Source organism: Bombina bombina, chromosome 2 (assembly GCF_027579735.1).
Source record: "Bombina bombina isolate aBomBom1 chromosome 2, aBomBom1.pri, whole genome shotgun sequence".
Taxonomy (NCBI): Eukaryota; Metazoa; Chordata; class Amphibia; order Anura; family Bombinatoridae; genus Bombina; species Bombina bombina.
The window spans coordinates 355702897-355727706 of NC_069500.1; the positions used below are offsets into that span (position 1 = coordinate 355702897).

At 39.5% G+C, this 24810-nt stretch overlaps 1 protein-coding gene across 1 annotated transcript in view; it reads right to left on the reverse strand.

Annotated features, from left to right (window-relative positions):
- MORN3 (MORN repeat containing 3) overlaps nucleotides 1-24810 on the reverse strand; it is a 124944-nt gene that overhangs the window by 52926 nt on the left and 47208 nt on the right. Inside the window, exons 3-4 of the mRNA XM_053701748.1 lie at nucleotides 22976-23133; nucleotides 13957-14116 (exon numbers count right to left, since the gene is read on the reverse strand). Of these exons, the coding sequence (XP_053557723.1) occupies nucleotides 13957-14116; nucleotides 22976-23133 (318 nt within the window). The remainder of the gene's footprint in view (nucleotides 1-13956; nucleotides 14117-22975; nucleotides 23134-24810) is intronic.

Sequence of the window (24810 nt, forward strand, 5' to 3'; positions counted from 1 at the left end):
TTAGGTGTAATTGTAACTTAGGTTAGGATTTATTTTACAGGTAAATTTCAAGTTTATTTTAGCTAGGTAAGCTATTAAATAGTTAATAACTATTTATTTAATAGCTATTGTACCTAGTTAAAATAAATTGAAAGGTACCTGTAAAATAAAAATAAATCCTAAAATAGCTAGAATATAATTATAATTTATATTGTAGCTATATTAGGGTTTATTTTATAGGTAAGTATTTAGCTTTAAATAGGATTCATTTAGTTAATAAGAGTTAATTTATTTAGATTTATTTAATTAATATTTAAGTTAGGGGGGCGTTAGGGTTAGACTTAGGTTTAGGGGTTAATAATTTTATTACAGTGGCAGCGGCATAGTGGGGGGCAGGATAGGGGTTAATAAATTTATTATAGGTGGCGACGGTGTAGGGGGGGCAGATTAGGGGTTATTAAATTTATTATAGGTGGCGACGGTGTAGGGGGGGCAGGATAGGGGTTAATACATTTAATATAGGTTGCGGCGGGTTCAGGGAGCGGCGGTTTAGGGGTTAATACATTTATTATAGTTGCGGCGGTTTAGGGGTTAATATGTATAGAGTAGCTTGCGGTGGGCTCCGGGAGCGGCGGTTTAGGGGGTAATAACTTTATTTAGTTGCGGCGGTGTAGGGGGGGACAGATTAGTGGTGTTTAGACTCGGGGTACATGTTAGGGTGTTAGGTGTAGACAGCTCCCATAGAAATCAATGGGATGTCTTTCAGCAGCGAACTTGTACTTTCGCTATGGTCAGACTCCCATTGATTCCTATGGGATCCGCCGCCTCCAGGGGTGGCGGTTTGAAAACCAGGTACGCTGGGCCGTAAAAGTGCCGAGCGTCCCTGCTAGTTTTTTGATAACTAGCAAAAGTAGTGAGAATGTGCCGCACTTGTGTGCGGAACATCTGGAGTGACGTAAGAATCGATCTGTGTCGGACTGAGTCCGGCGGATCGAAGCTTACGTCACAAAATTCTACTTTTGCCGGTCTCGAGCCTTTGATAACTAAGGCGTATCAGCCTCGCCACAAATACGCTGCGGAATTCCAGCGTATTTGAGGTTGACGGCTTGATAACTAGGCCCCAAAGTCTTTCCTTTGTAAGGAATCGCCAAAAGTTTAGACTTAGATGACACATCCGCAGACCAAGATTTTAACCATTAAGCTCTGCGGGCCAGTACGGCAAAACCAGAAATCTTAGCTCCCAGCTTAATAACCTGAAGGGAAGCATCCGTGATAAAGGAGATGGCCAACTTAAGGGCCTTTATCTTATCCTAGTTTTCTTCGAGGGGAGTGTCTGCCCGAATAGATTCAGACAATGCATCAAACCAGTATGCTGCCGCACTAGTGACAGTAGCAATACAAACCGTGGGTTGCCATTGTAGACCCTGGTGTACATACATCTTCTTGAGTAACCCCTGTAACTTCTTATCCATAGGATCCTTAAAGGAACAACTATCCTCTATAGGAATAGTAGTTCTCTTGGCTAGCATGGAAATTGCCCCTTCCACTTTGGGAACCGTCTGCCAAGATTCCTTGAATCTGATATAGGAAATATCTTCTTTTTTTTTTTTAGTTTTAACGGTTTTTATTAGATATTGAAAAATAAAGTACAAAAAATAAAGGAGAAGGACATGGGTTACACAAGCACGTCCACAACAACCAGTGATAGGATACATGTTAAAACATCGCTCAGCACCACATATCATTATATAAACTCTAAATCCATGTCTAAATCACCACACTTTCGACAAGAATGGTTGACACGTGAAGAAAAGAGAATAAGTGCGTATAAGTAGTGATATGCACAGGTGTGGAATGTCAAAGTGGCCAAAGGAAAACACAATTTATGCTTACCTGATAAATTTATTTCTCTTGTGGTGTATCCAGTCCACGGATCATCCATTACTTGTGGGGATAGTCTCATTCCCAACAGGAAGTTGCAAGAGGACACCGACAGCAGAGCTGTTATATAGCTCCTCCCCTAACTGCCATATCCAGTCATTCGACCGAAAACACTCAGAGAAACGAGAAACCATAGGGTTCAGTGGTGACTGTAGTTTAAATGAAAAAATTACCTGCCTTAAAATGACAGGGCGGGCCGTGGACTGGATACACCACAAGAGAAATAAATTTATCAGGTAAGCATAAATTGTGTTTTCTCTTGTAAGGTGTATCCAGTCCACGGATCATCCATTACTTGTGGGATACCAATACCAAAGCTAAAGTACACGGATGAAGGGAGGGACAAGGCAGGTACTTAAACGGAAGGTACCACTGCCTGTAAAACCTTTCTCCCAAAAATAGCCTCCAAAGAAGCAAAAGTATCAAATTTGTAGAATTTTGAAAAAGTATGAAGCGAAGACCAAGTCGCCGCCTTGCAAATCTGTTCAACAGAAGCCTCATTTTTAAAGGCCCAAGTGGAAGCCACAGCTCTAGTAGAATGAGCTGTAATCCTTTTAGGAGGCTGCTGGCCAGCAGTCTCATAGGCTAAGCGGATTATGCTTCTTAGCCAAAAAGAAAGAGAGGTTGCCGAAGCCTTTTGACCTCTCCTCTGTCCAGAGTAGACAACAAACAAAGCAGATGTTTGTCGAAAATCTTTAGTAGCTTGTAAGTAAAACTTTAAAGCACGAGTAGGCTCGATGTTACATATTTGGTGGGACTGCCCCAAGCTAGGAGATTTCTGGAAAGAAATATTTGACGAGATCAACCAAAAACTAGACATAACGATTCACCCAACCCCTATGACACTACTTTACCATGACTTACCAAAACTCTCTAATGTACATGACAAATCCCTCCTCACAATCATGCTGAATGGAGCTAAAACTCTTATCCCTCAAAAATGGAAAACCGACTCCATCCCCACTCTTTCAGAGTGGAAATCAATAGTTTCATCTCACCTCCAACTGGAAAGGTTCCACTACCTTAAAGTGGGCCAACCTGACATACACAAATTAATGCTCCTGACATGGGAAGGAAACCCAATCAGATGACTGGATCTAGCAATAGATCGACAAACATGCTTGAGTGTCTTGCCAGAACCTTCTTCCCCCCCCTCTCTGAGTGACACATACTTATTATTCTGACCTCCCCCCTCCCCCCCTCTCCTATACCCTTCTTTCCCTAACTTTTATTGTTACTGATATGGTTATCACTTTTGTTATTTACCTCCCCTATTATTCTGAAAAAGAAAATATGTTACTAGATTTTTCAACATCTACTGTTCAGACTTAAACTTTGTAAAAAAGGAAAACAAGGCAAACCCACGCACTAAACCGGCAAAAGCAGAACTCGCCCCTTTAGACATGCCGCCAGATATCTCTGTGAGACTTTGGACTGAATTCTAACTGCATGTCCCCACAATTTCATTGAGTCTAAACTGCCGAACCTCTACAATATATTTTCTTACTGTTGTTTGTGACCTTTGTATGTTTGTTTGAATCTAAATAAAGAATTGCCTTTAAAAAAAAAAAAAAAAAAAATATACACAAGAATGAGAATGTTAAAAAAAAAAAAAAAACTTTAAAGCACGAACCACGTCCAGATTGTGTAATAGACGTTCCTTCTTTGAAGAAGGATTAGGACACAAGGATGGAACAACAATCTCTTGATTGATATTCTTGTTAGATACCAATATGGCAGCAGACATAGCAAGTGCTAGGCTGCTGATTAAACTTTAAATTATAAAGCTGTTTTTCTACAACATAATGAAAATATGAAAATACTGCATAAATAATTGATATCTAGTTTATTTTGTACAATTACAACAAGTTAGTTTAGAACATTTGAAGCAGTTGTTGTGGTCCCCTTTAATAAATGTATACACTAGATACATTTCCTTGGGTGCAGTAAATTAAATATTTTGTTTTCCCCCTGGTGTCTCTCATCTCCATATTGGGGCATTTCGGCTTTAGCATAATAATCAATGCTGGCGAATATAGTCTTTGTGGTTCAGTTGAACCAATTTTCTCTTTGTTTCGCTTTAATATTATATTAACTATTGCCTGGCACCCCAGTCTGCTATATACTTAATGATTGTGGATTGGGGTTGATTTTTGCTCTGCTAACATTTGGTGCTGTGAGTGTTTTTTCTTTAATTATATATATATATTCTTCTCCCTCCTCTCTCTTATTCTCTAATTTTTTTGCAACTTTATATACAAATATATATAGAAAAATTTGATTTACCTTGAGTGGTGTTAGTGCTAACATTTTTGCACTCCACTTGTAATCTAACCCTATGCTAGTAAATTCACTATTATTGATGCATATTGAGCTTTTATGAAGTCAGTCTCTCAATATATAAAATACCTTGGTTGTTAATTTTGTGGTGCTCGCTCTTCTACAGACATCCTCATTGTTATAAGGCGATTAAACTCAAAATTTAGCAACACATAAAGGGCCAGATTACGAGTGGAGTGCAAACGTTTGTGCGCAAGATATAAGGTTTTATTGCGGTTGTCTGCGCTTGCATGATTAAGAGGTATTAACCTCGAAACGTCGCTTATTTTTTACAAGTCCTAATAAAGATTTTTTTATATTTGGAGAGCTGTGGACATCTACTTTGTCTTGGATATTACGGGGTGAATTGGCAGTTCCCCTGTCTACACGAGCACTCCACTCCATATTGTGCTGTTTCACTACCCTTGTTTACTACATAAGGAAGGAGTGGTAACGGCGGGAAAACAGAATTTATGCTTACCTGATAAATTACTTTCTCCAACGGTGTGTCCGGTCCACGGCGTCATCCTTACTTGTGGGATATTCTCTTCCCCAACAGGAAATGGCAAAGAGTCCCGCAAAGCTGGTCACATGATCCCTCCTAGGCTCCACCCACCCCAGTCATTCGACCGACGGACAGGAGGAAATATATATAGGAGAAACCATATGATACCGTGGTGACTGTAGTTAGAGAAAATAATTCATCAGACCTGATTAAAAAACCAGGGCGGGCCGTGGACCGGACACACCGTTGGAGAAAGTAATTTATCAGGTAAGCATAAATTCTGTTTTCTCCAACATTGGTGTGTCCGGTCCACGGCGTCATCCTTACTTGTGGGAACCAATACCAAAGCTTTAGGACACGGATGAAGGGAGGGAGCAAATCAGGTCACCTAAATGGAAGGCACCACGGCTTGCAAAACCTTTCTCCCAAAAATAGCCTCCGAAGAAGCAAAAGTATCAAATTTGTAAAATTTGGCAAAAGTGTGCAGTGAAGACCAAGTCGCTGCCTTACATATCTGGTCAACAGAAGCCTCGTTCTTGAAGGCCCATGTGGAAGCCACAGCCCTAGTGGAGTGAGCTGTGATTCTTTCAGGAGGCTGCCGTCCGGCAGTCTCATAAGCCAATCGGATAATGCTTTTAAGCCAAAAGGAAAGAGAGGTAGAAGTCGCTTTTTGACCTCTCCTTTTACCAGAATAAACAACAAACAAGGAAGATGTTTGTCTGAAATCTTTAGTAGCCTCTAAATAGAATTTTAGAGCACGGACTACGTCCAAATTGTGTAACAAACGTTCCTTCTTTGAAACTGGATTCGGACACAAAGAAGGTACAACTATCTCCTGGTTAATATTTTTGTTGGAAACAACTTTCGGAAGAAAACCAGGCTTAGTACGCAAAACCACCTTATCTGCATGGAACACCAGATAGGGCGGAGAACACTGCAGAGCAGATAACTCTGAAACTCTTCTAGCAGAAGAAATTGCAACCAAAAACAGAAACTGAAAGAACTAGATTTAGACTCCAGGGAGGAGTCAAAGGTCTGTAAACAGGCTTGATCCTAACCAGAGCCTGAACAAATGCTTGAACATCTGGCACAGCTGCCAGTCTTTTGTGAAGTAAAACAGATAAAGCAGAGATCTGTCCCTTCAGAGAACTTGCAGATAATCCTTTCTCCAAACCTTCTTGTAGAAAGGATAGAATCTTAGGAATTTTTATCTTGTTCCATGGGAATCCTTTAGATTCACACCAACAGATATATTTTTTCCATATTTTATGGTAAATTTTTCTAGTTACAGGCTTTCTAGCCTGAATCAGAGTATCTATTACAGAATCTGAAAACCCACGCTTTGATAAAATCAAGCGTTCAATCTCCAAGCCGTCAGTTGGAGGGAAACCAGATTCGGATGTTCGAATGGACCCTGAACAAGAAGGTCCTGTCTCAAAGGTAGCTTCCATGGTGGAGCCGATGACATATTCACCAGGTCTGCATACCAAGTCCTGCGTGGCCACGCAGGAGCTATCAAGATCACCAAGGCCCTCTCCTGATTGATCCTGGCTACCAGCCTGGGGATGAGAGGAAACGGTGGGAATACATAAGCTAGGTTGAAGGTCCAAGGTGCTACTAGTGCATCTACTAGGGTCGCCTTGGGATCCCTGGATCTGGACCCGTAGCAAAGAACCTTGAAGTTCTGACGAGACGCCATCAGATCCATGTCTGGAATGCCCCATAATTGAGTTATTTGGGCAAAGATTTCCGGATGGAGTTCCCACTCCCCCGGATGGAATGTCTGACGACTCAGAAAATCCGCTTCCCAATTTTCCACTCCTGGGATGTGGATCGCAGACAAGTGGCAGGAGTGATCCTCCGCCCATTGAATTATCTTGGTCACTTCTTTCATCGCCAGGGAAGTCCTTGTTCCCCCCTGATGATTGATATATGCAACGTTCGTCATGTTGTCTGACTGAAACCTTATGAATTTGGCCTTTGCTAGTTGAGGCCAAGCTCTGAGAGCATTGAATATCGCTCTCAGTTCCAGAATGTTTATCGGGAGAAGAGACTCTTCCCGAGACCATAGACCCTGAGCTTTCAGGGATTCCCAGACCGCGCCCCAGCCCACTAGGCTGGCGTCGGTCGTGACAATGACCCACTCTGGTCTGCGGAAGCTCATTCCCTGTGACAGATTGTCCAGGGTCAGCCACCAACGGAGTGAATCTCTGGTCTTTTGATCTACTTGAATCGTCGGAGACAAGTCTGTATAATCCCCATTCCACTGTCTGAGCATGCACAGTTGTAATGGTCTTAGATGAATTTGTGCAAAAGGAACTATGTCCATTGTTGCAACCATCAATCCTATTACTTCCATGCACTGCGCTATGGAAGGACGAGGAACAGAATGAAGTACTTGACAAGAGCTTAGAAGTTTTGATTTTCTGACCTCTGTCAGAAAAATCCTCATTTCTAAGGAATCTATTATTGTTCCCAAGAAGGGAACTCTTGTTGACGGGGACAGAACTTTTTTCTTTGTTCACCTTCCATCCGTGAGATCTGAGAAAGGCTAGGACGATGTCCGTATGAGCCTTTGCTTTTGACAGGGACGACGCTTGAATCAGGATGTCGTCCAAGTAAGGTACTACTGCAATGCCCCTTGGTCTTAGAACCGCTAGAAGGGACCCTAGTACCTTTGTGAAAATCCTTGGAGCAGTGGCTAATCCAAATGGAAGTGCCATAAACTGGTAATGCTTGTCCAGAAAAGCGAACCTTAGGAACTGATGATGTTCCTTGTGGATAGGAATATGTAGGTACGCATCCTTTAAATCCACGGTAGTCATAAATTGATTTTCCTGGATAGTAGGTAGGATCGTTCGAATAGTTTCCATTTTGAATGATGGTACCCTGAGAAATTTGTTTAGGATCTTTAGATCCAAAATTGGTCTGAATGTTCCCTCTTTTTTGGGAACTATGAACAGATTGGAATAAAATCCCATTCCTTGTTCTCTTATTGGAACTGGATGTATCACTCCCATCTTTAACAGGTCTTCTACACAATGTAAGAATGCCTGTCTCTTTATTTGGTTTGAAGATAATTGAGACCTGTGGAACCTTCCCCTTGGGGGTAGTTCCTTGAATTCCAGGAGATAACCTTGAGAAACTATTTCTAGCGCCCAAGGATCCTGAACATCTCTTGCCCAAGCCTGAGCAAAGAGAGAAAGTCTGCCCCCCACTAGATCCGGTCCCGGATCGGGGGCTATCCCTTCATGCTGTTTTGGTAGCAGTGGTAGGCTTCTTGGCCTGCTTACCCTTGTTCCAGCCTTGCATTGGTTTCCAGGCTGGTTTGGGTTGTGAAGTATTACCCTCTTGCTTAGAGGATACAGAATTAGAGACTGGTCCGTTTCTGCGAAAGGGACGAAAATTAGGCTTATTATTAGCCTTAAAAGACCTATCCTGTGGGAGGGCGTGGCCCTTTCCCCCAGTGATGTCTGAAATAATCTCTTTCAAATCAGGTCCAAATAATGTTTTACCTTTGAAAGGAATGTTAAGCAATTTTGTCTTGGAAGACACATCCGTTGACCAAGACTTTAGTCAAAGCACTCTGCGCGCCACGACAGCAAACCCTGAATTTTTCGCCGCTAATTGCAAAGCGGCATCTAAAACAAAAGAGTTAGCCAATTTAAGTGCTTGAACTCTGTCCATAACCTCCTCATACGAAGATTCTTTACTGAGCGATTTTTCTAGTTCCTCGAACCAGAAACACGCTGCCGTAGTGACAGGAACAATGCATGAAATTGGTTGTAGAAGGTAACCTTGCTGTACAAAAATCTTTTTAAGCAAACCCTCTAATTTCTTATCCATAGGATCTTTGAAAGCACAACTATCTTCGATAGGAATAGTAGTGCGTTTGTTCAGAGTAGAAACCGCCCCCTCGACCTTGGGGACTGTCTGCCATAAGTCCTTTCTGGGGTCGACTATAGGAAATAATTTCTTAAATATAGGGGGGGGGAACAAAAGGTATGCCGGGCCTCTCCCACTCTTTATTTACTATGTCCGCCACCCGCTTGGGTATAGGAAAAGCGTCGGGGGGCACCGGAACCTCTAGGAACTTGTCCATCTTACATAATTTCTCTGGAATGACCAAATTGTCACAATCATCCAGAGTAGATAACACCTCCTTAAGCAGTGCGCGGAGATGTTCTAATTTAAATTTAAATGTCACAACATCAGGTTCAGCTTGATGAGAAATTTTTCCTGAATCTGAAATTTCTCCATCAGACAAAACCTCCCTCATGGCCCCTTGAGATTGGTGTGAGGGTATGTCAGAACAGTTATCATCAGCGTCCTCTTGCTCTTCAGTGTTTAAAACAGAGCAATCGCGCTTTCTCTGATAAGTAGGCATTTTGGATAAAAGATTTGCAATGGAGTTATCCATTACAGCCGTTAATTGTTGCATGGTAATAAGTATTGGCGCACTAGATGTACTAGGGGCCTCCTGTGTGGGCATAACTGGTGTAGACACAGTAGGGGATGATGTAGTATCATGTTTACTCCCCTCATTTGAGGAATCATCTTGGGCAATATCATTATCTGTTGCATTACTGTCCTTACTTTGTTTGGACACTATGGCACAATTATCACATAAATTTAAATGGGGAGACACATTGGCTTTCATACATATAGAACATAGCTTATCTGATGGTACAGACATGTTAAACAGGCTTAAACTTGTCAACAAAGCACAAAAAACGTTTTAAAATAAAACCGTTACTGTCACTTTAAATTTCAAACTGAAAACACTTTATTACTGAATATGTGAAAAAGTATGAAGGAATTGTTCAAAATTCACCAAAATTTCACCACAGTGTCTTAAAGCATTAAAAGTATTGCACACCAAATTTCAGAGCTTTAACCCTTAAATTAACGGAACCGGAGCCGTTTTTACATTTAACCCCTATACAGTCCCAGAATGAGGCTCTGTCTATAACTAGAAAGGCCCCCATCTGAAAAAGGTGTCCAACACAGTGCCTGCCGTTTTTCTAAACGTTCCCCAAGATTATAATACCAATAATTAGTTAGAATCTGCATAATATGCCTAGTAAAGCAATTGTTTTAGCCCAGAAAAATGTCTACCAGTTTTTAAGCCCTTTTTGAAGCCCTTTATTCTTTTATGTTTAACTAAGAAAATGGCTTACCGGTCCCCATGAGGGGAAATGACAGCCTTCCAGCATTACATGGTCTTGTTAGAAATATGGCTAGTCATACCTTAAGCAGAAAAGACTGCTAACTGTTTCCCCCAACTGAAGTTACTTCATCTCAACAGTCCTGTGTGGAAACAGCAATCGATTTTAGTTACTGTCTGCTAAAAATCATCTTCCTCTTACAAACAGAAATCTTCATCCTTTTCTGTTTCAGAGTAAATAGTACATACCAGCACTATTTTAAAATAACAAACACTTGATAGAAGAATAAAACTACAAAAAACTCTTAACCATCTCCGTGCAGATGTTGCCTGTGCAACGGCAAAGAGAATGACAGGGGTGGGCGGAGCCTAGGAGGGATCATGTGACCAGCTTTGCTGGGACTCTTTGCCATTTCCTGTTGGGGAAGAGAATATCCCACAAGTAAGGATGACGCCGTGGACCGGACACACCAATGTTGGAGAAAAGGTAAATTAGACAGAACCTCCAAGGCACTGTTAATGCATCTATTAGCTCCGCCTGAGGATTCCTGGACCTCGACCCAAATCTGGGTAGCTTGGTATTAAGCTCCCCATCCTGATAGACTTGCGTCCATAGTCACAATCTCCCAGGATTGTCTTAAGAAGGATGTCCCTTGGGGAGGATGATCTGGACAGAGCCACCAAGAGAGTGATTCTCTCGACCGGTTGTCCAGAGAAATTTGTTTAGACAGATCCGAATGATCGCCGTTCCACTGCCTCAGAATGCACAGCTGCAACGGCCTGAGATGAAACCTGACAAAGGGAATGATGTCCATGCTGGACACCATGAGACCAATCAACTCTATACACTGAGCCACAGCGGGCCTTAAAGGGACTCTGAACCCAATTTTTTTTTTTTTAACGATTCAGATAGAGCATAACATTTTAAGTAACTTTCTAATTTACTCCTATTATCAATTTTTCTTCGTTCTCTTGCTATCTTTATTTTAAAAGCAGGAATATAAATCTTAGCAGTCAGCCCATTTTAGGTTCAGAACCATGGATAGCGCATGCTTATTGGAGGGTTACATCTACTCACCAATAAGCAAGCATAACCCAGGTTCTCAACCAAAAATGGGCCGGCTCCTATGCATCACATTCCTGCTTTTTAAATAAAGATATTAAGAGAATGAAGAAAAATTGATAATAGTAATAAATTAGAAAGCTGCTTAAAATTTCATGCTCTATCTGAATTATGTAAGAAAATATTTGGGTTCAGTGTCCCTTTAAGGAGGTCCGGAGGGCAAGACATTCCAAAGCTAGTTTGCAATGTCTCTGGTCTGTTAGAAATACCCTCATGGATATGGAGTTTATTATAGTACCCAGGAATTCCATCCTGGTGCTTGGAATAAGAGAACTCTTTTCTATGTTTATCTTCCATCCATGAGATCGAAGAAAAGAGAGAAGAGATTCTGAATGGCCCTCTGCCAGACAAAAAGATGGTGCTTCTACCAGAATATCGTCCAAGTAAGGAGTTACTGCTATACCCCGGGTTCTGGCAATGGCTTCAAGAGCCCCTAGAACCTTTGTAAAAATCCTTGGAGCAGTAGCTAGACCAAACGAAAGTGCAATGGACTGAAAGTGCTGGTCCAGGAATGCAAACCTTAGGAACTGGAAGTGATCCTTGTGGATTGGTAAGGTAAGCATCCTTCAGATCTATAGTGGTCATGAACTGTCCTTCCTGAACTACGAGAAGGATGGACCTTATCGTCTCCATCTTGAACGAGGGGACATTTAGAAATTTGTTTAAGCACTTTAGGTCCAGAATCGGGAAGAAAGTTCCCTCCTTTGGGACCAAAAACAGGTTTGAATAGTATCCCAAACTTCTTTCTGCAATAGGTACTGGGACAATGACCCCTAAGAAGGACAGATCCCGCACGCACCCCAGAAGACTTCCCTCTTTTCTGGTCTGGAAGACAGGCTTGAGAGAAGAAATCTGCCCTTGGGTGGATGAGACTTGAAACCTACAGTATCTTGTATCCCTAAGCTATGAACATCTAATTGTTATTGAAATGTATAAAAATTGTTTAAAAGGGATATGGTATATGTCAAGGTTGTTTGACTTTGAAGGACTCATAGGTGTATTTGAGGTGTATTTGCAATTCAATGATGAATTACTGGTTTATACTCTGTGTATGTATGTATGTGTATATATATATATATATATATATATATATATATATATATATATATATATATATATATATATATATATAAAACATGTGTTTTAGTTTCTCTAAGATTTAGTAAATGGCATTATTTTCCAACTTTTCATTTTGTTTAAATGTTGTCTTCCTCTTCTTCAAACACACTCCTGATTAATACCCATAAATTAACCCAGACAGTGAAATGTGACCTCCACTGATTATAAAGGGCCTAAAACTCCTATTGAACAGTGACCAGAGACCTTGTGTCCTGGTTATGTGTTACAGGAACACTGTAACTCAAACCCTTGATACCAAAAGAAAAATGTCTTAACAGCACACAGCCAAACATAACTGCATCTATTTATACACTGAGGATCCCTTAACCAGTGCACTGCTACTAATGATCTGTGCAAACAGAATGAATAATGTTGAGTAAATATTACACTTTGGAAAACAAGAATTGCAAACATAAATATTTGTCTTTAGTGTTATGAGTTAAGAAATTAGATCAAATTACCAATCTTAACAAGAGAGAGAGCAGAATACATTAATGTTACTCTTAAAGTGTTTCTAATAGAATTTAGGACTATTTAAATAAATAAGACACCCTTTATTTAAAGTGGAGATTAAAGTGAATGTCACGGCATTGGGTAGACTTTGCAAAATGAGCATGGGTTTAATTAATCAAATTTGTTATATTTCAGTATTTTGTAAAATTTTTACCTTTTTAGCACTCCGACGATAAGCGCAGCTCTCCCGCCCGCCATTTTGTCTAATTGATTGACAGATGGCGATTCTTAAAAGAACTATTCCTTGTTTCCCCCCGGGCCGTGACGTTTATGCAAAGGGTCTGAATGCCTCAGGGGGGAAACATGGATTAGTTCTTTTAAGAATCGTCATCTGTCAATCAATTAGACAAAATGGCGGGCAGGAGAGCTGCGCTTATTGTTGGAGCGCTAAAAAGGTACAAATTTTACAAAATACTGAAATATAACAAATTTGATTAATTAAACCCAGGCTCATTTTGCAAAGTCTATCCATTGCCATGGGGCAGTTGCGTTAAGTTGACATTCACTTTAAGGTAAACATTTTTACATGTACATTAGAAATAAATCACTGCATTGCAAAACATCTACATACAACATAAATGTATTAAAAGCAATTAAAAATAATTTTGTCAGTAAAATTTCTTGTTTATTGGTTCAGAGACACACTTCTAAAAGCCCCATTTTGTATTGGTTTACGGTGTCTGCATTTCTGAAGCAATTTAGGAACAGATATAAATGACCTTCTGCATATATTAACCAATCAGAGTGTAGCATGTAAGTGGGTTAGGGTCTGTATACCATGAAATAAACTACAAGCTTACTGGGGTCAGTTTTAAAAACTACAATTTTAAGATTTATAAGGACATGATATTTTTACCCCCAGTTCCATCTAAAAGAGAATAATTCAAAATATCTTAATGTGCTTTTTAAATACATTTTTTAAAAAAGCTGTTCCTGTGCCAAGCAAGCCAACTTTTTATATGAGGGCTATCCCTATCAGCCAATGAGCATTAGAGTCCCATGACCAATATGCACACAATCAGACACTTTCTGTTAGTTTCACCTTAAATTTACTTTTACTTAACCCTTTTTCCACATAAACATTTTTAACACTTTAAATCTTTCATATGCATGAAAAATATGGGTATCCCTTTAAATTACATGAACATCAGGCGAAATAACTAAACTTTTTATAGGGGAATACATTTTGAATTGAATGTCCTTTAAATCTGTACCATATAAATGTATGTACCCCTATTGCTGGTTGTTGCCAGCAGTACTAATACATTGGTGTTCTCATAAGACAAATACCTAGCTGCAGCATGCCCTGTCCATTCTGCTTGTCTTCCAGCCATTCTCCTTCATAAATATTTCCATTAGCAAAATACATTCTTCCCCAGCCACTTTTTTCCCCGGATCTCCAATCACCCTCATAATATTCTGTGTCTGTGTAGAAATTAGTCCCATATCCCTAAAAGGAGATGAAGTTAATATTATTGTATTTTTCTGTTCTGTTATATCATCTGAATAAAGTATTTTATAGTATATCATTGGCATTTTGGCATTAAATGAGTAGGTTGTAACAATAGGTTTAATTGCTTGAGTGTTTTATATTGTCTTCAAATATTTCCTTTACCTTTAATTTCTTACTTTAAATAGCTAGTTTTCCGTGTTGCAAACCACCACCTTTACTAAAAATATGAATACTTTAGTATTCTCTAACAAAACGCTGTGCAAATAAGAATCAGCAGCAGCACATGGGTGAAGGGATGACAGATACAACAATTTGTATTTTCAATTGCTTTCGCTAGTATCAGCCTTTTGTGTAACAGACAGAGAGGTACTCCCTTACACAAGAGTGCCTGAATACATACAGAAATATTGCAAAAATCAGCAGCAATAAATGGACCCAATGGGACTTGTCTGCACAAGAGTCTGTGAAATACCAGATGATGCAAAGTAATCCAGCCATTATACAAACTGAGAGCTTACCTCACAACTTGAGTCCCAGGGAGCTAGATAATCAAGGTTGCGCTGTCCATACAACCGCTATTTGGCGGGCGCTTTCCTACTCACTCGTGTGAGGTCACCCGGAGAGGTCCTTTGTGTGGGTCCGTTCTGGCTCCCTCCTCAGACGTCACAGTGGGGTGTGTGTGCCACCTCCTTGCTCCTCATTGATCAACGTCAAAACAGTAGAACCAACCACAGGGCTTAGGGAAAAAGGAAGGGTATTACCCATTCAGCTCTGGGTATTACCCATTCAGCTGTTCTTCAGGAGGAATTGCAGAATTCCTCCTGAAGCACAACTACTTTGAGTTTGAGGGGGTCTTTTACCTCCAGATTTGTGGGACTGCTATGGGGGCAAAATGTGCCCCCTCGTACGCCAACCTCTTTATGGGGTGGTGGGAGCAGGACCACATTTATGGAGGTGGGACCCCCTTCAGCTCGGAGATAGTTGTCTAGAGAAGGTTCATTGATGACCTGTTGTTCATCTGGAGGGGTGAACAGAGGGACTTATCTCATTTTGTTCAATACCTTAATACCAACAATTTAGGTATTAGTTTTACGTCAGAATCGAGCCCTGTTTGTATTAACAATTTGGATATAACCCTCTCTGGCAGATGTAATGAAAAAGTACACACGACTGTGTACAGAAAACCTATCTCTGGAAATACCCTCCTCCATGCAAGGAATTGCCACCCAAGGAGTGTGTTCACAGGAATAGTTAAGGGACAGTTTATCCGCTTGAGACGGAACTGTTCAGACCTTGATCAATTTGAAACAGAATCACAAAAAAGATACCATAGATATGGCTGTAGAGACATTCAGGGGCATGGACCGTCAAGACCTGATAAGTCCCAAGGTTTATTCCAACCAGTCCAAGAAAGATACCAACAATGGCCTCCTCTTTATTACGAATTATACTGAGCAGTATAATCAAGTTTGCAGTATTGTTAGGAAGCACCTTCCCATACTTAAAGCAGACGACGGGTTGGCTAACCTTTCGATTGGACTCTGCAAATTTGCATACAGACGTAACAGAACTATAGGGAATCTAGTAGCTCCCACTCGACTACCATCAACCAAACCTAAAGAATCCTCTTGGTTGTCATCTAGGGGTATGTTCAAGTGTCACAATAGAGACTGTGTAGCATGCGAGAAAGTTGAAATGGGTGAATCATTTAGGTCCTCAGCCACAGGCCAAACCTACATAAAGAATATGTGCCTTAATTATAGATCCACTTTCGTGATTTACGTTTATGAGTATTCCCACAGGAAAAATTATAGCCCATAGGTTAGCACTTTATGTGATTTAATTGTTGCCATGTTGGAATTATTAGTATACACAGATAGAAGCACACTCACAGGAATGAACAACCGGCTCAATACCATTGTTAGCCTGTTCTTTGGCGATTTACCACCTGGGTGAATCTTCTTTTAGCCCAGTAATGCTTTTCACAGAGTAGAACTTTCCTGTAGTATATCAGTCTGATCCCGCCTATTAGGGTCAGTCTAGCGCCAAAATACCGGGCAATTCCTATCTGAACAAGGAACACAGCAACCACAGACGATCATTTTGGCCTTCATTGGGCCTCGTCAGTGAGGTGTAGCCATATTCCTTTAAGCACACTGAGCAAGGAGTCCACATCTGGATTCCCATTTTCCCATAGGAAGACTAAATACACACAGAGAGAAGCACACTCACAGGAACGAACAACCGGCTCAATACCATTGTTAGCCTGTTCTTTTGCGATTTACCACCAGGGTGCAGCTTCTTTTAGCCCAGCAATGCTTTTCACAGAGTAGAACTTTCCTGTAGTATATCAGTCTGGAATTATAAGTATGTCACTTTTTAGTATAATACTGTGATTATTAGTATTCCTGCAGGAGGAATTACCACAGTGGCGAATCTGGCTCACTTTAATATCCAATTCTATCTTGTTCATGCTGTAGTCCAATGGATTAGTATTCCATTAAAATGTAAATTGTGAAACTTTTATTCAATCAACCCCATTTGTTGGAAGTTTACCCTATCTGATACTCTAGGTGTCAATAGTTTATGCCCTGGTGAAGTATTAGATACTATGCTTTTCTAGTACAATTTGTTAATTTATTTATTTTTAACTTTTGTGTTTTTTGCTTTGTTTAACCTGTGTCCATCCTTCCAATATTGTTGCTTGCAGTCTCTAATTCAACCCCCCAGGTATATTGTAAATACACAAAGAAGAGAAATATAGCTTGTTTGTTAAGGGTCTCTGATTATATTATATGTTAACCAATAGGAGCCATTTTGCAATTTTAATAGGCGGGGACCTTTCTCTGAACTTCATCAGCTTTGACAACGGCGTAAAGCCTAAACGCGTCAGCTGGGTTTGCTGACTCATTTTGTTAGTTACCAATGTGTGTTTCCTAAGCTTTTATTATTGTTTTTTAAATGAATTTTGAAGCTTTTATCGAAGCCGGTGCTCCGCTCAAACCCCCAGATTTACTGGAAACTGATGGGGAAGATGAAGCTGATTTGGAATCAGGAACACAGAATCCCCAGGCAGACCAAACTTTGGCGACAAAAGCTGATCTACAACAACTTGTGTCCAAACAGGACATCTTGATGAATTTCGAGAAACTTTGGAATAAGATTGACAACCTCCACTCATCTGTAACAGCTAGTCTAAAAGATATAAAAAATTATATAGCTGAAATGGGGAATCGAGAAGAGACACTTGAAAACAACCAAGAGGCTCTCACGGATGACCTTTCCACAATCTCACAATCTTTATCCTCCCAGCAACAAACAATATCTGACCTCCAGGAGAAGATGGAGGACATGGAGAATCAGACAAGAAGGAGGAACATTCATCTTAAAGGGATCCCAGAAACCATTGGGGCAAAAGATCTTCCTACCTACCTCCAACAACTTTTTAGCTTCATCACTGGAGGAACAGAGAGAGGAGAATTTCAGATTGAACGTGCTCACAGAGCACTCAGAGCGCGACCCAAAGACGATCTTTTCCAAGAAACGTCATTGTTAAATTCTTACGGTTTCCTGAGAAAGAATCTTGATGGCAGCCCGTCTAAACCCTACATTTTAATTTCAAGGAAACATAGTCCAGTTCTATCAAGATCTGTTTGTCGGGAACATTACAACGCTGCAACTCCCTCCGACCTCTCACCTGCCTGTTAAGGAAAAATCAGATTGCGTACCGCTGGGGCTTCTCTTTTTCCCTACAGATGATAAAGGAGGGGAGATTCTTTACCATAAAAGACGTGGAGGAGATCCCAACCATCTGTAACACTGTGGGACTGGAAACTCCAGAGTTACCCTCACATCTACAATCTGCTAGTAGTTCCGACAAGATGGAGTCAAGAAAGGCTAACCTAAGATCCAGTTGGACAAAGGTCACGAAAAAGAAATTCATGTCATGAGGTCCTGAGTCTGTCTTGTTTTGCTAATCGGACCTTTGGTTCACAGTTTAATACTAACTGATGATTACCTGACTTTTCCTCTGACTACTAAGTCAGATATGGTTGGAGCTGGCATCAGAGGACACTTAGATGAGATGACCTCAAACTGATCCTCCACCATATACCCCCTCATTACTGGAACTGGTTTGTGTATTAGACTAAGTCTCCACCCACCCTAATCCCACTTCCCACTTGGCTCATTTCATACCAAATTTTCTGCAACTTCAGACTAAGCTATCTCCCCTCTTAGATAATCTTAATCTCTGATATCCTTCCCCCCTCCCTCCCTCTCTTTTCTTTCTCTCTTCTACCCTTTGCCTTCTCCTCTGCTAGATCTACATTTCCCACCTACTTCTTACTTTATATTTCTACTTTTTACACTCCCCCTGAAACACTCAGTTTGAACTTATGTTGAATCAAAATGTTTTTTTATTGTTGTTCAAATGTACTGTTGTATTTTCATGTCATGATGTATCACTTACCTACTCAGTAATAATATAAATAAAAATAAGGAGTATTCACTTAAACACCAAGGCTAAAATTTTAGAGTTGTAGTCATATCTAGAGGTATTAATTGTTCCCACAATTATGAAACCAAGCCTGCTTGGGGATGCTTTATATTCATTAAAGCACTATATTATACTTTTAGAAATCCTTAAGCACACTACTCTCACACAATGTGAGAGGTTTCCATTCAGACATTAAAAGACGAACTGCGCTTATTATTATTATTCCAAAATACTGGACCAGAGAATTCCCACAACACTACCACGTCTCCACAGATACAAAAAAAAAGAAGAGTTTCCATATTAATACATTCCTCGCTACAGTTTATACACAAACAGACAATTGCTGATAAAGAAGGCAGGTACATTTTATTTTATGGTCAGATACAGGGAATGGATATTCTATTATGCAACATTTATGCCCCGAATGAGGGCCAACACACATTTATCCATAACTTTATACACCTATTAACGGGCAAGAATACTTTTAGCTGGAGACTTCAACATAGACATTCAAGCCCTTAGATATAAGTCCACACAGATACTATAAAAAAAAAGCAGAGACTGAGTTCTATAGCTAAGGACGTCATTGAATTATTGTTGCCCCTTTCTCTCATAGAAACATGGAAGACACTACATGGGGTTACAACAGACACCACATATTATTTGGCTTCACACAACATATACTCCAAAATAGATTTTATATTTATAAGTCAATTACTACAGCCGGTTCTCAGATCAACTGACATAATCCCCTGTGTGTGGTCGGACCATTCTATATCATAAGTTAAATTGGGAAGCCTTAGAGACCCAAACAGAATACAAGCCTGGACTTATGATCCATCATGCCTCAAAAATCCGGTCACCCACACTAACTTACTAAAAGCTATGGGAGAATACTGGCTGATTAACCTAGACACAGCAAACAATCCAGTTTCTGTCTGGGCAGCCCACAAGACAGTGGTTAGGGGCATCCTTATCAAAGAAAAGTTGATATTTAAAAAAAAAAGATCAACACACATATTACACAACTGCAAAATGAGATAATAGCTCTAGAAAAGGAACATAAAAGTACTCATTCTAAACAAGCCTTCCAGAAACTTCAACATAAAAGACACATTTTAGATTTATACCTTAACGAACACTGTAGAAAATTAGCTCACAGACTAAAAACAAACTATTTACGCTAATAACCCGGACAGATACCTAGCTAAGAAAATCAGAGACACCTACCAATCCCTCTCAATTCCCGTAATTTAAAGCCCGTCAGGTATTAACACATCTAACCCACAAGAAATAGTGGATACATTTGCACGTTATTACAGGGCCTTATATGATGGTAAGAAAGTACTTCACACAGTGGTAACACAGAAAACACTGCGTTCTTTCTGATTTGGGTAGTATAGTACAGGCTGACTGCAAATTATTAAAATCACACCAACATAAGTAGCATCAGACTTTTCAAATCCATTTTAATACCCCATCTAGTTAAATTCGCCATTCACATAATGGAGGGACAAGATATTCCAACAGACTTGCTTCAAGCAAGGATAGTGGTCATCCCCAAATCGGGGGAAATCCCAAATACTGTTCCAGTTACAGACCCATATCACTAATTAATCAAGATCTTAAAATAGTGACTAAAATCCTAGCAAACAGACTCAAACGTATCCTCCCAACAATCATTCACCCAGATCAGGTGGAATTTATTCTTGACAGGCAGGCCCCATATAACATCAGGAGGATGGTTTCAGTGATTGACTGTTTAGCTGATAGAAAAATGCCTTCTCTGCTCCTTTCCCTGGATGCAGAGAAGGCAATTGATAGGGTGGACTGCAAATATATGTGGGCGGTATTAGAAAAAAGGGTATTTAAGGACTCTTTTTTGAGAGCTATCAAAAATATTTACTCCAGCCATTTTAGAGCAATCCAAAAATGTTGCAATACTGACGAGGCAGGGATGTCCGCTCTCCCCTCTCTTATTCGCCATCTTTATAGAGCCCCTGGAGGTTTTTATATGAAACTCACCAGATATCTCAGGTGTGAAGATCGGTTCAATTGATCACAAAATAACTTTATTCGCAGATGATATCCTCCTCACCCTAACTAGACCACTGATCTCTTTGCCTAATTTACATAACACCATCAACATCTTCTTCTCCTCCATTTCAGGCTACAAAATACATTTGGACAAATGTGAAGCCCTCCCAATAGCTTTGCTAAATCATACAATTAAACTTATTGAAGTCAATTTTGACATTAAGTGGGCAAAAGATGGCATCCAATATCTAGGTGTCAAATTAACTACACATTCCTCAAAGCTTTGCAAAACAAATTTTTCTCCCATATATAAAATAATTAGATCAGTTATTCTTAGATGGCAAAAACACAACTTTTCTTGGTATGGAAAGCTTTCCATCATAAAAATGAATATTCTCCCGAGACTTTTATATTTACTCAGGGCATTGCCAATAAAGGTTCCCAAACAAGATCTAGATTCACTCCAATCAGCACTTCATAGATTTCTCAGAGGTAAGAAACATGCTAGAATCCCATTTCACACCTTGACATGTCATAGAGAATTGGGAGGAGTGGGGGTACCAAACCTTTCAGATTACTATCAAGCTTCCAGTATAGCCTAAATCTCCAGTTTCAGCAGAAAAGAACATATTATGGCCCACATTAAAAGCTAATATAGGGGACCTGAGATCACCAGAAGATTTATTGTGGAATGGGTTTGAGGGAATAGAGGGACCTGATATATGTTCCCAAATTACTAAACTTTCAAAACAACAATGGAAAACAATTAACAAAAATAAAGTACTCATGCCCACCCAATCATTGATAACTCCTCTAAAATACTTGATCCTTAAAGACTATAGACCTCTCCTACAAAAATCAGAAAATAAGGGACTGTATAGAGTGGTGGACGTACTCATTCATAAAACCCCTATGACTTACAATCAGATAAAACAGAAACTCGACCCTCTTCCTGTACAATGGTTCCTATATTTGCAAATCATGACAGGCCTCCGCAAATTCATTTCAAATATAACATCCTTCACACTTAACACTCTAGAACAAATTTGTATCTCTCACACTAGACCGAAACATATGATATCTCACCGCTATACAATCTGCCTCAATCAGAGCTGAACAACCCCTGCTACTTAGATGGGATACAGACATAGGTGAAGAGAAGGACATTGATAAATGGGATAAAATATTTTTTAACTCCTCTAAAGGTTATAGGGAAAATTGTATCAAGACATTGTTTAGATGGCACCTCACCCCAATGAAAACAGTACACCTAATAAAAGGAGGAACCAGGAATTGCTATAGAGAAGGTAATACATTAGGAACCTATCTCCACATGTGGTGGGAGTGTCCCAGAGTACATACAATATGGGTAGACTCATCCAAATTATTAAGTACTATATTAGATGAACAAATCTCCCTTACCATCTCACAAGCCTTGCTGAATGAAAGGATCTCAAATTTTAATTCTCATATAAACACTTTCATAAGAATCATTTGTACAACTGCAACAATTAGTATCGCAAACCACTGGCAGTTGGGTGTTCCTACATGGGGGGAAATTACAAATAAAATTTAATATATATATACAATGTATGAAACTGCAGAACATATTAAAAATACAACAGAATCATACTACAAGGTGTGGTACTACTGGATACTCCATAAGGATAAGTTGCAAAATCAATCTGTAGCGATCAGAGAAATTGGTATCTCTGCATGTGCATCAAAGGAATATTTGCTTCCATAAGAATTAAAGGTAAAAAATACCCATCAGGTCCAAATTGTAAGTGGAATAACACTTAATCAGTTGAGAAAAGAATTACATCAAGTAAAAATGTTGGTTTTATTAGTTAGTTTTATTGGTTTTACATTTCAATTTCTGTCTGAATGCAAGTTATGTTTTAAACATGTTCTCTCTAAGCCTGATAACTTCCTATTAAAAACGACCTAGAATGCCAATTAATAGATAGGATGGGGAAAAAGTTTACATTTGAGCATTTTAATAGTGCACAATTGGTAATCAGCCTTTGAACTGTATAAACAGAAATGATATGATCGGAAGGATGTATTTGGAGGAAAAAGAACATTCATGCTAGCTCAAATATTGTTTAATTTGCTGATTGTACTATGAATATTGCACTACGAAATGTATTGTTTATTGGAAAAAATGTTTACTAAAAAATATTTCAACCTCAATACATACCAAACTATTCAATTAAATGTACTAGAAAAAGCAATGTGTAATATTCAAAACATCCTTCTATTCTCTGTTTAAAGTCAATTCTGTCCACAAGTTTCATATTTTGAAATAGACAACATACCTCTTTTTTGTCATTTTTCCAGGAACCAGAATAGACTTTCACATATTCACCAGTGTCAGGATTCAAAATGCTGTATGTTCCAAATCCACTTCGTTTCCCACATTTCCAATCACCCTCATAAATGGAATTTTTGCTTTTCCATATGTAAGTGCCTTTCCCTTGAAAAAATAAAGAAATATTAAGCAACACATTTTTTGCAATAATCAGGACATAAATACTGATTCATTTGGTGTTCTTCTCAAGAAAAAGACAAGCTTAGAGGTTTATGTAAATAAGATGGAAGTACTGACATCCATTTCTATGGTTCACCATAAATATATAACATACATATATTTCTACATGAGAAAATACAAAAATAAATAAATATGCATCTAATATATAAGGGTGTAGCATTTTTACAAAAGTTATGTGTCTGTGGTGTTTTACGATAATGTTCACTGAAGCACAGTTCAACAAACCTATGGCAAAATCACATCACAAACTGATAAACTGCTTAGTTCTATTTAAAACCATTTCTCTATCAATTTGTGTGATGGTTAAACCAATCATTACCAAACTTAAAAACACATGTAAAAAAAACAAAAACAAATATGTAATGCTGTATTCCCAATAAGCCATTATAAACATCTATTGTAGACATTTAAAACGTTTTTTGTTGTTGTTTTTTTTAAATAAAATAAATTAAATACACCAATTTGGATGGCTTAGTATGTGAGATTAGCCATTTGATGCGTCCCTGAAATCTGAAGTGGGATAAGTAGGAAGGCTAGCTATTAGTTAGCCTGAATTTGTAGGAGTCTTACACCTTATAACTAGTTGCTCTGAACTCTCTCATCTTGTCTCTGTTTCCTTTATGTTTTTTTCTGTATGACCTTTCAGTCTGCTTCCTTGCGGTACCATGCAGGTAAGATGAGCAGATTGCTGTTTTTGTTCAGGGTAAGACAGTGGCATCAAAGCTCTATAGCTTCATAACTCGCATAGAGGAATGTCTAACGCTTATGCTGTACCACACTTCTGAGCTGTACATCATATCTTTAATACGAGATATATATGTACATTATTCTTGCTGACAAGGTACACATGTTTACATAGTACCGTGGTACATATGACGAATATAGCGTGCCTGTTTCAAACATTAGATTATCATCCATTTGTTCACAATGTATTAACGCTGTGTTTTTTTGTTGCATACATTACACATTGTGACTCTGATTCATATAGGGTGACCCGTTTTAAGTGTTCATAGCTCAAGGCATCTCTCTATTGCTGCTCTGTTTTTTTCCCCATATCCCCCCTACCCTAGTAATGGTTCAGTCGTAGTAAGGCTCACCTGTTTAGTAAGGCAGGTGTCACATGGGAAGGACAGAGGGTTGAGGGCTTTTGTCGGTCAGGAATCTTTCCCCCACCTGGTCCCGGCAGCTGTGGGAGGGTGGCAGGTCAGGGGCAGGAGGAAGAGTAGGGAGCAGCTCCTTCCCGCTCCCCTTCTGGCTACGTGTTCATTGCACCGAGGCGGAAGCTACACCAAGCCGGATGGTCCAGGTATGTGTAGGATTATCCCGCCTCGGTTCTTCTAGCGCTTTCTGGAGGTTGTGGGCTCATACCGCTGTTCACTTAGGAAGCTTACAGCAACTTAGTTGCACAGTGCAGCTCCTAGTGTGCAGGGAGATTTTTCAGTTTCTACTCCCGCAGTATGGGGATCACAGTCATGACTCAATTGTTATTTATTATTTTTATTGTTATTTTATGCAAGACCTCTTTTTTAGAAGTTGGTAAGATCTTAGCTCATAACTTTGAATGCTTATTCAGTGCTCTCTGCTAAACTTTAGTTAAGGGTG